Source organism: Mytilus trossulus, chromosome 12, assembly GCF_036588685.1.
Source record: "Mytilus trossulus isolate FHL-02 chromosome 12, PNRI_Mtr1.1.1.hap1, whole genome shotgun sequence".
Lineage (NCBI taxonomy): Eukaryota > Metazoa > Mollusca > Bivalvia > Mytilida > Mytilidae > Mytilus > Mytilus trossulus.
The window spans coordinates 6364033-6379782 of NC_086384.1; the positions used below are offsets into that span (position 1 = coordinate 6364033).

Here is a 15750-nt window from a genome sequence, read left to right on the forward strand (position 1 = left end):
TTTATGTAGTTCATACGTGTTTCTCGTTTCTCGTTTTTATATAGATTAGACCGTTGGTTTTCCCGTTTGAATGGTTTTACACTAGTAATTTCTGGGCCCCTTTATAGCTTGCTGTTCGCTGTGAGCCAAGGCTCCGTGTTAAAAGCCGTACCTTGACCTATAATGGTTTACTTTATAAATTGTTACTTGGATGGGAAGTTGTCTCATTAGTACTTATATCACATCTTCCTATATCTATTGTTTGCAAATTATTTTTATATATAGACTTTAAACTGTTTTACAAAAAATGAAGCTCAATACCAAATTAGATCTAGATTAAATATATCAATCAGTATTTGATCCCCTAAAGTTCAATTTATTTGTAAATTTGTTTTTAGCAGGAAGGTTTCAATTGGGCGCGCTCCTGCTTGGTCTTGCAGCAAACCCCAACTACCCAGCATCGTTTCAGTTTGGACCATGCTTTCTCAGTAACTTGCTCATGGCTGCACGCTTCATTTTTGCCAATATATAAACATCGGCTGTTGTTTTGTCAGTGCTTCGTTAGGGCCACTTGTGGCAAAATAAAACTGTAATTGTGTTTACTGACAATATGATAACAAAATGTATTCTAAACAAGGGATCGACAAAAACAATGTGTTAATAAGTTTATTAAGGGACTTGTTTTGGCTGTCCGCGATGCAAAACTTTGACATAAAAGGAAAATTTCTATGTGGACGTTGTAACATTATAGCGGATGCTGCGTCCAGGCTGCATGAGGAAGGCCAACTTTCAAGACTGTATGATATCTCATCAAGTTATAGTTATATTCCTTTTAGTCCAGACGCACTTTTGAGACACGTGTCTTATGAATTTTATATTTGTAGATGTTGCAAGCCGGCCATAAGACTTGGAGATATCTATAAGACAGGGGTTGGCTGAATCAACATTTATTTTTAGGCACTTGTCGTATGCATTTGAAGACGTCCGTTCAGTTTTGTGAAGAGTACGAGTTTAAAGCAGTGCCGTGTGATGAAAAAACAGTTGTTTTACGTGGCTTATTTAGTAGATAAAAACACTTTGCTTATAGTTCCATACGTTCTTATATTAACATTATATCTATTTTGCTTAAAATGCACAACTTGCATAGCCATGTCTAAGGTGCTTGTCTTGTTAGGTTATTGGTCAAGTGATTGTTTTTCTCGGTACAAAGATTGTAAATCGATAAGCGGCTGAAAGCCATCTCTACCTTCAGTACCCTTTTACCACGTTAATTTCCCCCTCTTTGGGTTTGGGACTTAATATTACTTCAATGCTTGTCATAAGATTGGGGGCATGTATGTAATTTGGGGGGTTTTAGCTTGGGGGTACCAAGCTATTAAATATTGCCATATTGTCTTGTGTTTTGTTTTTTTATACCAAGTAAGGTAAAGTTCAATTTATTTGTAAATTTGTTTTTAGCACGAAGGTTTAAATTTGGGGCGCTCCCGCTTGGTTTTGCAGCAGACCCCAAATACCCAGCCTCGTTTCAGTTTGGACCATGCTTTCTCAGTAACTTGCTCATGACTGCACGCTTCTTTTTTGCTAGCTTTCCCATCAACCCTCCCAGTAGCATTACTATGGGTGTTGTGTACATGCATAACCAATTATTAACTGTATTTTTAGCATATTTTATGATTATGTTATGGACTTTATATTACTTCAATGCTTAATTATTGTCACAAGATTGGGGGCATGTATGTAATTTGGAGTTTTTTAGCTTGGGGGTACCAAGCTATTAAATATTGCCATATTGTCTTACGTTTTGTTTTTATACCAAGTAAGGTAAAACTACAGCTAAAATGTTTAACGCAAAATACTCATTATGGAAACAAGGATTTAAATTGTGTGCGCTTATCGTGTGGTTCGTCTACCAAGCACTCACCACTTACACTAGAATCAAAAATGACGAACAAGCCTATTGTTAGAAGAAAAAAATATTTTTAAACAATTTGGCCACATTTCTATGATAAAGAATATGTGCGCCGTTTCTTGCCGATCTGTTCTATTTTGAAATGATCGGAGTTCCTCTGACACTTGCCATAAACTTAAAGAAATTTCTAAATATTAATCTAAGAAAGTTATTTTATAATGATTATATTCTCCCACTGATAGATTATTGTTGTATTATTTGGAGTGGTTGTGCTAAAAATGAGCTAGTCAGAATAATAAAGTTGCAGAAAAGGGCTGCAAGAATTATTTTAGATGCTGATCCACTTTCATCATCAGCTCCACTGTTTAAACAGCTTGGACGGATGACAGTAGAGAACAGAATCTCATACCACAAATCAGTTTTGATGAAGAAATGCCTTAAAAATAAAGCCCCTGTATATCTCACTGAAAAATTTAAAGAAATGCCGGAAATAAATCAATATTGTTTGAGAAATGCCTCTAGCAAAAATTTACAAGTTCCAAAAGCCAAAACAGAGCTTTATAAGAAATCTTTTATATATTCAGGATCTATTTTATGGAATAATTTACCGATATCCGTGAAAAAATCAATCAAAAAAACATCAAGTACAAGCTCATTCAAAAAAGATTTAAAAATTACTAGTTGGAACATTAAGAAGCTGAGTGTTTTTTAGATGCATAATAATGTTCACACACTTACTCAAACTTGCTATTGTTGATCTTACTACTATACATATATGTCATATGTGAATTTGTAATTTTTACCTGTTTTGAAAATTGTATACTTCATGACCATTTTTTATTTCATTATTCATGTTTGTGTGTCTGTTTGATATTTTGTAATTGTTTGTTATATTTCATTGTATTTCATGAGGGCCTCAGGGAAGATTAGCTTTATAGCTAACTGTGTAACCCTCTTTAAATAAAGAATTATTATTATTATTATTATTATTAAACAAGAAGATCAAAGAAGCCAGATAATTTAATTTCACATTCAGATGTATTTATTAAGTCCTTTCCATTAATAAAACAAACTTGTCTGATTGGGTTTCATTAAAATATTATCCAGTAATCACCAACAAGTAAATTAAGAATTCGTCTTACAAATTCTTAGACTTATACATGGAGTTTTCCTCGAAGGTCGGTATTTTTGTTATTTATTTATTTTTTCTCGTTCAGTAGAGTTGATACATATATCTAGAAATCAATTTAGGTCCAATGACCCAATATTCAAATACGCCATAAATCATGCGTCTTGTATCTATTTAGTTCAATTATATAACATTGTCCTTTAAGTCTGTCGTATGCACCATCATCACTTAAGTTCGTGAAATAGTGCAACAATGTATGTAAAGCTATTTTAACGACAAATAAAGAACAATGATTCCGTGTAATAAAATGAGTGCTGTTGTGTAGTAAGTTTGCCTATTTGTGTAACAGCTGTGCAGTTCAGAGCTATTTTGAAACATTCCAGAAGAACAGGTTGGAATATAAGTTAATGGACAAACTAAGTTTGCCAAGAAAATGTGTCTTGTTAAGTGTAATATAACAAGTTAGTACAAGGCGAGGTAACTCAAGCCAGTTGTTATTCTTAAAAATCGTACTTTAATTCTTTTTGTTCATGAATGTGATAAAGCGGACACTGCTTATAAAATTTTAAGATTGATTGATGGATTAATTGTAGGTGGATAAGCCACTTTTCGCACTCACGACTGTATAACGTTTAACTCCATTGTAACCCTTTAGAAAAAGATATGATAACGCATGCATTGTCCGTGTACTGTAATTGAAAGGAAAAGAATGTCAACATTGAAAGTGAAACAAAGGTAAATAATTTGATTCGATCCACACAAAATCATTCTCTTAAAGGTAAAAACAACGATCAATAATACACAATTTAAGAGACCTATAAAAATCAAATTGCACGAGTTGTTTAATCTATGATAAGATAAGATAAGATAAGATAAATAATAGTTTATTAAAGTGTCACATATTGATCTACATTACAATACATAAAAACGTTAACATCATAAAAAAAAGTATCAATACCCAGCCTATAAAGACTTACGAGACACTGTATATACAAATAAAAGCTACAACTATTATACTGAAGGAAAATGTTGTTCTTTTTTTATAAAAAGGTAAGTCATGCATTACATGATTTAAAACTTATTAAATATGTACAAACAATTATAAAATATCTATTCATGAATGCTTCAAAATAATAATATAGAACTTCCCAAACAAACAAAATTGAGGAACAAATCATGGTAACAAATGATGAACAAATCGTATGATTTCTTTGTGATTTGAAAGTGATAAAATTTCACATGCAAATGAGCTAACAAATCACAATAACAAATCAGGAACAAATTGCTTACAAATCATAAGCAAATCATAAACAAATTGCAAAGAAATTGTTTTGAAATCGTTTACAAATCAGAAACAAATTGTTTTCAAATCGTTAAGAAATTGTTATCAAATCTTTAACAAATCAGAAGAAAATCATATTCCTACCTCAAGCAAATCGCAAGCAAATCGTAAATAAATTGGCATCAATCATCAATTCACAGATTATATTATTAACGTCCAGATCAAAAATAAGTTCTGCCCCTGAAACCCCAAAACGTTGAAGCGCAATTGTCGTCATTTTTCCTTTAATAGCTAGATATAGGAAGATGTGGTGTGAGTGCCAATGAGACAACTCTCCATCCAAATAACAATTTAAAAAGTAAACCATTATAGGTTAAAGTACGGCCTTCAACAAGGAGCCACTAATTGTAAAAAGGAGTACTAACTTTGGTTGCGATGAGAGACAAATTGTTCTTTGTGAAGTTTCTCAGACTTTTTACCCGAATTTGACTAAAACGAAATTAAAAAAAAACATAGGCAACCACGTGTACCCAGTAGAATGATGTCGTATTGGTGATGGGTCTTAGTCTTGGTCCAAATCTGCTACATTGTAATATATATATATAGCTTTGTCCATTTTGAGAGATAGATAAACAAAGAAAACTGGAATGCATTAACATTTTATTCATTGTAGCAAATCATCAATGAATCAATGAATCACACCAAAATAGCTAACAAAGTTAACAAATCATTTTCAAATCATTTCATATGATATTCAAAGTTAACAAATCATAACGAAATCACACCGTTCTAGCTAACAAAGTTAACAAATCTCTTTCAAATCATTTCATACGATATTCTAAGTAAACAAATCATAAAGAAATCACACAAAAACAGAAGCAAATGGCTTACAAATCATACAATAGAAAGAAATCACATAGAAATCAGATTTAGGGAATTTGAAAATTCTGATTTGTCTATGATTTGTTTAATGAATCGCAAGCAAATGGTACTAACAAATCGCAGAATCACGATTTGAAAGAGATTTGAATACGATTTGAAAGCAATTTGTTCATTTATTTTTCTGTTTGGGCTACTAATAAAAATCAAAAATAAATACAAAAGAGGTATAATTACAGTTTAGGCCGCTTAAAAACGCCACTAGGGTAAATGTAAAATAAAAAAATCAACAAAAAAAAATCAGTAAGAATTCAGTTATAGTTCAGTAACACTTTTAATTAAAATTACAGTAAAAATTTAACGATTAATTCAAAATAAATTCGTCAAATAAAGATTTACAAAGTAAAAATACAAAAAAGGTAATTTAAATCAATACATTAAGTTTAAACAATATTATATAAATCCTTTACGTTTCATAAAACATTTATGGAGTGTATAAGCCAAAAGTGGCTGGATTTCATCACATTTTATTAAAGATGTAAACTTGTGTGCAGTTGTTAATATCTCAAAATTGTCAATCAACTGTTCAGTATTTTGAAAAAGTTCAAATCTAATGTCCGAATAGAGCGGACAGTTCATCATGAAATGTATTTCATTTTCTATGATTGAATGTTCACATAGTTTACATAATCGTTCATTTAAGGGTATCTGTGGTCTGGAATATCGTCCCGTTTCAATAGCCAATGGCAACGCTCCACTTGTGAAAAGTGTCATTGTTCGTCTGAACGTGGGATGTTACGCTGTATGTATTGTTCAGTTTTAACATTTTCTTTGTATAAGCGATAAGTTCGTAGTTTATGTATATCCATGTTTATGTTTACATCGCTTATATGGTCATATAAGGTCAACTAAATAGTTAATTAGATAGCGTCTTGGCTAAAATTCAGACGAAACGAAGCTTGATCTTATTGGAGCCATGTCCTATAAATTGTTTAGTTTGTACTGTTGGTAGTTGGAAAAATGTTATACATTGTTATGAATAAAATATGGGAACTTTAGTCAAATAGGTGATCATGAATTTGGCAGTTAATGCCCCTTTAAAAGAAAAATTTAAAAAAAAATCCTCAAAAGTTTTTCGAGAATATCTATACCACTTCAGAGAGAGACTGATTTCATTGATCAACTCAACTTAAACCATACAAAGTCGGAAATATGTGTTATATGACGAAGTGTACGTTATTGGTCTGTGTCTTTTATGCATTCCTGCATGCTCAGTAGAGTAGAACATAGAACTGGTAGGCCTATACGGATCCTGAATTTCTGTAAGTGCATCATTTATCTATATTAAACGACATCTAATTGTTTTTCACATGTGGCCACAGACCACAATTAAATTCTCTATTAGTTCTTTTTAATGTTTTGTTTCATTAAAAAAATTGCTCCTAATCTTTTTGTCATTTTTTTTGTGTGTGTAAAGAACAGTTCTAGTCCAAAACTATATCCAAAATTCAGAAAGATTGCTTCCCTGTATTTTACAAATTCAGCCAATACACATCCATACCCCTATGGACAAGTCAAAAGATGTTCTGAAAACTGTAAATATCACCTTTTTGCACCTGGCTTAATCACTATTTCCATATCAAAATCAGTTAAAATAAAACATCAAAAAGTGTATTTTAACTCTCTTCTATCATTTCCACCCCTGAAAGACTAAGAAATGTATCAGAAAGGGAAAGAAAAAAATAAAGAAAAAATACACTATAATTAAAGGGAACTATATTTGTGGACAACGAAAAGTGGGATTATAACTTGTGGTCTTGTGCCATGTACAGAAATGTCCAACAGTTATAGAAAATAATTTGGTATCCTAAATCTTTCTTTCAAATCCAATAGTTGTTTAAATTGCATTATATTTTATTCCCCTTACACTAGTGTGTAATAGCTACAGGTTGGCAAAGTTCTTCGGGATATTTAGATAAAAAAATAAAGGATTAAACCTATTCAAAAGTATATAACACATACTAGATATTTTTTTTTTTAATTTGAAGTGTCATTTGACTTTATGATGAATATTGAATTTCAATAATTTCAATCGAAGTCTTCAGTTCTATTATTGACAACATTAATATTCTTTTTACAAATCTATAATTGTTTTTTAGGGAAGTATAGTGTAATTGGCAAAGAAATTGAAAACAAACAGACATTTCCATTGAAAAAAAAACACGAAAAACTAACGACTGTCTAAAGAACACAGCATATTCACACTAAATAAATTCTACATAGTATTGATCTATCAAGAATTTATTCGTTAATTTGATATGTTGTCGTCAAATAATCAAAAATTCTCTTAATTTACCGCCGAATATTACCCAAAAGACATTATATGTTATACAAATCAAAAAATTGACAGCATTAACTTCTTTTCATTACGGATTTTTTTCTTCTTCAAAATTAGGAGAAACTTTACACAACAATTTACGACTAGAACTTGCCTTTTTTTGACGATGATTTCCTTCTGATTTCATAGCACAGTGTTGAAAGGATTTAGTATCGAGTGCCAGTTAGTAAAACACTTAAAGATACAGCGTGTCCGGATATGAACTCCTTGCGGCCTCCGGTCGTCGGGGATTCTTACCCAGGCACATCTATCCCTCAGTAAATAGCTATAACCTTTTCAATGTACCAATTATTTTTACAATACACATTTAGAATTCGTTACTATAAAGCTATACAAGAATGAACATAAACATAACTAAATCATGGATTTGGGAAATTTTGGATTATGTGGGTAAATCAAGACTAAAGTAGTACATAGCTGTTCGAAAGTCTGATATGGATTAAATCCGGATGACAAACCCAAAAAGGCATTTAATATACGAGGAAAACAATGGAATACCAGAAGCACTGAACTGCTACAAAACAATCGCTGGCATAATTAAAAATGGACTATTTGATAACAACTTCCATAATCCTGACTTGATACAGGATATTTTAATAAAATCAACGGAACCAATTTTGTTGCACCAGATGCGCATTTCGACAATACATGTCTCTTCAGTGATGCTCGTGGCCTAAATATTTGAAATCCAAAGTAAATATAAAAGATGAAGAGCTATAATCCAAAAGGTCCAAAAAGAATAGCCAAATTCCTGAAAGGAATCAGAGCTTTAACAATACATATTGGTTTTAACCGTGTTATATGGTACTCACTGTTACAAAATGACAACACAACGTAAAAAATACAATAAAATCAATGTAAAGAATTAAGCGCGACAGAGAGATTCAAAAATGATACAACAGTATACGTAGTATACAAAAAACCACAAAATAACATCGATCACCTTCCACATACATTGCACCACAATAGAACTTTGAACTGCGTCACACCAAATGTATCAACATACATGACATAGGAACTATAACTTTATTTTGATTGTGATTAATTTAAGAAAAATGTTATATTTCTGTCTAGGTGCAGACATTTCTGTTTGTAACAAAAGGCATTTCACCCTGGTTTTAAAGCTTGTATGACAGTAGCGTACATGTATTGGTACTCACACCACATCTTCCCATATCTATATTCGTACTATAGAAATACTGTAATAAGAATAACGCAAACTGACCAATGCTCAAATTTATTTTCAAACTAAATAATACCATTTTGTTGAGGTGTAGCACATTTGCACAAATCTAGTCAGGATACAAAAAATAAGAACTGTTACCTGATGATATATCTTCAAAACATTATAATAAGACATAAAATAGATAATCAGAAATGATTACAAGTATTAAAATATACGTGCCATAGAAAAAAAGAGAGTATAACATCTCCGTTACATCCCTTCTCCTAATTGTCGGTTCTTTGAATTCATCTTTTGGAACCACTTTGTTCATTTTTCTTATCCACAGTTTGGTGAAATATTTCATCAACATTCCAATGTGGTTGTCATTTTCGAGGAAGAAGTATTTTGCATTCATTATGGAACCAATTACGATCACACCGCTGATCGAGATGATGGAGATCATGACAATTAATAAAACGCACATAGGATTTGAAGTAGCTGGAATCGAATCTGACACAAGTGTTAAAAATATGGCGTATGACAGTAAAATTGTCATCGATAATGACACTCTTTCTCCAGATTCTACCGGTAGGACGAAAACTAATGGATTCAAAAGCGAAAATAGAAGTGTCGGAAGAATAATCATGACCGTGAAATATAACGGTTCTCGTTTAAAGGTAAGTTTAACTATTAACATACTGTATCCATAAGACACACTTACAACATGTGTAGTGTGTTCTAAAAGATTCCAGTCTAAATGTGCATCAAAGAAGCCAAGCTGAGCTTTGTCGAAATTGGAAGACAAAAAAAGTTGAGATTCAAGGAATCCCCAAGGCATCAGTTCTAGCGTACATGTCTGACTATCAAAGGGAAACTTCGATATATCCGTGGGACATTTAGCCCTTAGAATTCCCCCCTGACTATAAAACACATTTCCAGTGTATCCAATTGTAGGGAAAACTTTTGAGTCATCCCCTACTGGATTCATTGAGTCAACAGAGTTTGTGAGATATATTTGCGGAAGCCACAAATCTTTCGGATTAATTGTAGTAGAGTTTGCATTACCATACATAGTTGGATCCCATATCAGAGCTGGGTCAGTCCAATTCATCTCTAATTCTCCAGTCAGAGATATTGTTTCGTCTACCTCATTAAACGAATTGAATGACGCTATAAAAAATGTAACTCCTACCACTAATGGTTTTGATTGGTCTGCCGTGGGTATAATTTCGTTTTTGTAGTCGGTAAATAAATCAGTGTGCAGCCGTTTAACATCAGCATGACTTTGAGCGTAGATAAGTTCGATGTACGCTACAATAATGACCGAAGGAAGCACTCCAAAGTGTCGAAAACACATCTTTTGGTTTACAATTTTCAAATATATATAATAATTTATAATGATGTTGGTATGCCAAAATTTGAAAGAAGTTTGAATTCTATGATTAACTTTATTTATATACAGCGTTCTAGTTATTAGTATAACCGTCAATATGAACAATTAGACAACATATTAAGAAGTATTAAAGAACGAAATAAAGTAAAAAAAATAAATTAAACAATCAATGATTTGATTAAAAAAAAAAAGGAAACCGAATCAAATACATCAAAGGTCCCCATTAAGTCATTACTGACAGTTTCTAAGTTCAAAGACGGTAATTTTAATATAGAATTGATGTAATTAATAATCAGTTTATTCAAATAACTACGTCATTAAAATCATTTATATGTGTTTGTATTTACTAAGTGTAAAAACAATAATCCATAGGCATTTAAGGGAGTTCGCTTATCGGTTTCAAAGTAATTAACTTTTTAAAACAATAGTTTATATTGATGGGGGATAAATAAAGGAATCCAAAAAGCAAAGAGATATAAGCCATTGAAATTTTGGCGGGAAAATATTCTCTCTTGACTTTTCATAGCTTTATCAATGACAAGTTTAAGCTCTCAAAACTATCTAAAAATAATTAAAATTTGATAACTTTTACAGATGGCTTATCATTATACATGTAAAAGATTAACAAATAGAAAAATGGGGGTCACCGGGTAAATTAGTTCATGGTATTCAAATGGATAAATCAGAGGATTCCGAAAATCTGACATAAAATCCAAAACATGACAAGCCAGCTTCTTTAAAAGAGGGACGAAAGATACCAAAGGGACAGTCAAACTCATAAATCTAAAACAAACTGACAACGCCATGGCTAAAAATGAAACAAGACAAACAGACAAACAATAGTACGCATGACACATCATAGAAAACTAAAGAATAAACAACACGAACCCCATCAAAAACTAGAGGTGATTACAGGTGTTCCGGAAGGGTAAGCAGATCAATCTTTCAAGATGCAATCGCCAAGTTATAAAATAATATAAATACTGATAAATCGTTGAAACGGAAACGGAAGCTATTATACTGAGTAAATTAAAGTTTACTTTGTGTGTTTTTTTAACAGTTTTTGTAGAGAGTCAAAATTTAATCTACTTGTTTATATAATAATTCTTGTTTTACGTGTTTTAGGCAAGTGAGACTTCCAGAAAAGATTCATAGTTAGTGACTTTAATGTAACCACCTAACACACAGCTGATTTTTTTATATGTTATAGTATAATATCTGAACTTCCTTTTTTGGAACAAAATAATACTTTTCAAAAATAAAAGAAGTAATCTTTGCGAAAAAAATAAAGATTTTTGTTACAATTTTGGATTTTTTTTTATAGAAATGGTGCCAATTTTCATATTTTTTTTTCATTTCATAGATATTTTGGGCTCGAAACCAAAAATAATGATGTTCGTATTATTCAAGAGTTCATTACACGATTAAAACATATCATAATCACTGTATTATTCTGGATTTTATACATTTTTACACACTCCCCCTTTTCAATAAAATATGCGAAATCGCTTTCTCTGTTAATTTCCCTCAAGTAAATGGACAGAAACGCTTCGAAAAAGACCACAAAGGCATTTTTTTGGTATTAATATAACGCAAAGTATAAACAAATAAATAAAAAGAACCATAGAAGCTGAAATGTCAACGGTTTTTTTTCTCGGTAGAAAACCAATATCTTACTGTTCTTATAAAGAAGAAGATGTGGTATGATTGCCAATGAGACAACTATACACAAAAGACCAAAATGACACAAACAGTAACAATTATAGGTCACCGTACGGCCTTCAACAATGTGCAAAGCCCATGCCATAAGTCTATTTGAGATTATGAATAACTATTGAAAAATTCTTCTTTCTCGATTGAATCAATGCATATTTTAGTTATGCAACTAGAAGTACGCCAAAAATGTGTCAAATCTGATATTTTTACCATGAACTTGAACGTGAGATATTTCCACCTTTTAAATTTCCTACCGTTTTAACTTTCGCATACGGTACACTTATCGATGGGGCAAATTTGTTCAGTGTTTTAGAGGAAGCATAGCGTATGTCCTAGGGCCACGTCCAGAACCTGTATGTTGACATGCTATAAATACTTTAAAAGAGGGATGAAAGATACCAAAGGAACAGTCAATATATGGGGATATCTATTCATTCTGTTGACAATTTTGAATTCTTCATAGATATTTGAAATACAATAAATGTTCAAGGGATATATATCCCTTAAGCTGTATTTTAAATAGGATTACGTGTTTTTAAATATTCTTCGAAGTTTTACTGGGTTCGAGCGTCACCGACGAGTCTTATGTCGACGAAACACGTGTCTAACGTAAACGAGCGATCATATGCCTAATATCTTTCAAAATGATTTGTTGTTACTTATGGTTGTCGTTAGTTGCTTTTTATGATTTCTGCTTGTGTTTGTAGTATTGAGCATGAATCAAGCTTGTGAGTATCTAATTCAAATTGTTTTAGAGCCTTTATAGCTTATACGATGTTGGCTATTGATTCTTGTTTAGGCCATACGATAAGCTATAGTTGTTTACCTCAAAGCATTTAGTCTCTGGTATACAGAGATCATAGTGTCCTTTTAATCATACTTTTCAAAGGTACCGTGCTTATAATATGATGTCATCAGGCTTCTTATTCTTAATACGGATTAATAATTTAAGGTGAGTAATGTCAGAGGGTCGACGATGATCCGACACTTCGTTGTATTGACTTCGTTGACATGGAACAATTGTGCGCTGTTTACGAGTTCTATAACCAGTATGACTTATGGTTGGCGATGCACCATGTTTATTGTGCATGTATAGTTTCTTTTATTAAATAAATGTATCTTTACTAGCAGTTCATGCTCTTACAAGTTATATAGCCCATCATCTATCTGTGTTTCTAAGAAAACTCTCTTTTAACGCTTTCGAAATCATCAATAGATAGCCGGTCTATCACAAGTTAAACAAAATTCATATTGACATGTAGATCGGTGCTGAAAAAAACTATAAAGTGTACGAAACCAAAAGTACGTATGCATAAGTTTAATCAGGGCGATTTGAGCAAGCTACATAATATCAGACTTAAGCTTCAAACCAAAAAGATTACCATCGTGTCACGCCTACCTCCAAGTGCATCATCATTCAAACTACATGTTCTGAAAGCTGGCAAACAAAGACATGGCGTCATAACAAACTAATACATTAGTCGGTTTACCTAAGTATGAGTACGGATGACAAAAGTGGTCTTAATACGTCATACTTTCTTCAGGATTTAATAAATTTGTTCTTGTGAAGGAAAAAAATATGCATTAGGGAACGTGTACATGTACAGAAATCATTATAAACAGCTGTTACATAGAATTATGTCAGTAACAGCGAAGTATCAACAAGTGTTCCAGTAAAGCAAAAGCTTCACAGGTTTCAGTTTTAAAACATGAATTTCGACTGTCTTATATTGTTAAAAATCACAAAATAGAAAATAGCATTTTATGTAATAATTTAGATTTATTTCGTTTCTTTTAAAGAAATAGATTATTCACAGAAAATCCTCCATAATGACAAAAAAAAATATATATAGGTTTAGCCGAACAATATCCCGCATATGTTCCATAAATGTTGGTTTGGACCGTATTGTATAGCTAGCCACATCCCCTGCTGATAAGCAATGTTACAAATTCAACTAAGATGACAACACTACGTGAACAATACAATAAAATCAATGTGAAGAATTCTGGGGGACAGAGAAATACATTAATTATATAACAGTATACGTAGTATACTTGAAACCACAGAATAACATCGATCACCTTCCACATCGATCACCTTCCACATACAGTGTACCACAATGGAACTTCGAACTTCGTCTCACCAAATATATCAACATACATAACATAGGAACTATAACTTTATTTTGATTGTGATTCATATAAAAAAAACACCTGTAATATGTCTGACTAGGTGCAGGCATTTCCTTATGTAACAAAAGACATTTAGACCTGGTTTTAAAGCTTGATAAACCTATCACTTGTATGACAGTTGTGTACATTCATATACGTACTATAGAAATACTGTAATAAGAATAACGCTAACTGACTAATGTTCAAACTTATTTCCAAACTAAATAATACCACTTTGTTGTGGTGTAGCACATATGCACAAATCTAGTCAGCATACAAAAAAAAAAGAAATGTTACTTGATGATATATCTTCAAAACATTATAATAAGACATAACAAAAGTAACTAGAAATGATAACAAGTATTAAAATATAGGTTCCATAGAAGAAAAGAGAATCTAACATCTCCGTTACATCCTTCCTCCTAATTGTCGGTTCTTTGTATTCATCTATTGGAATCACTTTGTTCATTTTTCTCATCCACAGTTTGGTGAAATATTTCATCACCATTCCAATGAGTTTGTCATTTTCGAGGTAGAAGTATTTTGCATTCATTATGGAACCTATAACGATCACACCGCTGATCGAAATGATGGCAATCATGACACTTAATAAAACGCACATAGGATTTGAAGTAGCAGGAATCGAATCTGACACAAGTGTTAAAAATATGGCGTATGACAATAAAATTGTCATCGATAATGACACTCTTTCTCCAGATTCTACGGGTAGGACGAAAACTAATGGATTCAAAAGCGAAAATAGAAGTGTCGGAAGAATAATCATGACCGTGAAATATAACGGTTCTCGTTTAAAGGTAAGTTTAACTTTTAACATACTGTATCCATAAGACACTCTTTCAACATGTGTAGAGTATTCTAACAGATTCCAGTCTAAATGTGCATCAAAGAAGCCAAGCTGAGCTTTGTCGAAATTGGAAGACAAAAAAAGTTGAGACTCAAGGAATCCCCAAGTCATCAATTCTAGCGTACATGTCTGACTATCAAACGGAAACTTCGATATGTCCGTAGGACATTTAGCCTTTAGAATTCCCCCGTGACTATAAAACACATTTCCAGTGTATCCAATTGTAGGGAAAACTTTTGAGTCATCCCCTACTGGATTCATTGAGTCAACAGAGTTTGTGAGATATATTTGAGGAAGCCACAAATCTTTCGGATTAATTGTAGTAGAGTTTGCATTACCATACAAGGTTGGATCCCATATTAGAGCTGGATCGGTCCAATTCATCTCTACTGCTCCAGTCAGAGATATTGTTTCGTCTACCTCATTAAACGAATTGAATGACGCTATAAAAAATGTAACTCCTATCACTAATGGTTTTGATTGGTCTGCCGTGGGTATAATTTCTTTTTTGTAGTCGGTAAATAAATCAGTGTGGAGCCGTTTAACATCAGCATGACTTTGAGCGTAGATAAGTTCGATGTACGCTACAATAATGACCGAAGGGAGCACTCCAAAGTGTCGAAAACACATCTTTTGGTTTACAATTTTCAAATATATATAATGATTTATAATGATGTTGGTATGCCAAAATTTGAAAGAAGTTTGAATTCTATGATGAACTTTATTGATATACAGCGTTCTAGTTATTAGTATAACCGTCAATATGAACAATTAGACAAACTATCAAGAAATATTAAAGAAGTAAATAAAGGAAATATATTAAAATTAAACCATCAATGATTTGATTGGAAAAACAGGACATA

General features: G+C 32.1%; 1 protein-coding gene across 1 annotated transcript; it reads right to left on the reverse strand.

Moving 5' to 3' along the window:
• Positions 1-14341: 14341 nt before the first annotated feature.
• Positions 14342-15517, reverse strand: LOC134693602 (acetylcholine receptor subunit alpha-1-A-like). Its single transcript, XM_063554445.1, has one exon. The coding sequence runs from the start codon at positions 15515-15517 to the stop codon at positions 14342-14344; it is 1176 nt and encodes a 391-aa protein (XP_063410515.1).
• Positions 15518-15750: the final 233 nt, after the last annotated feature.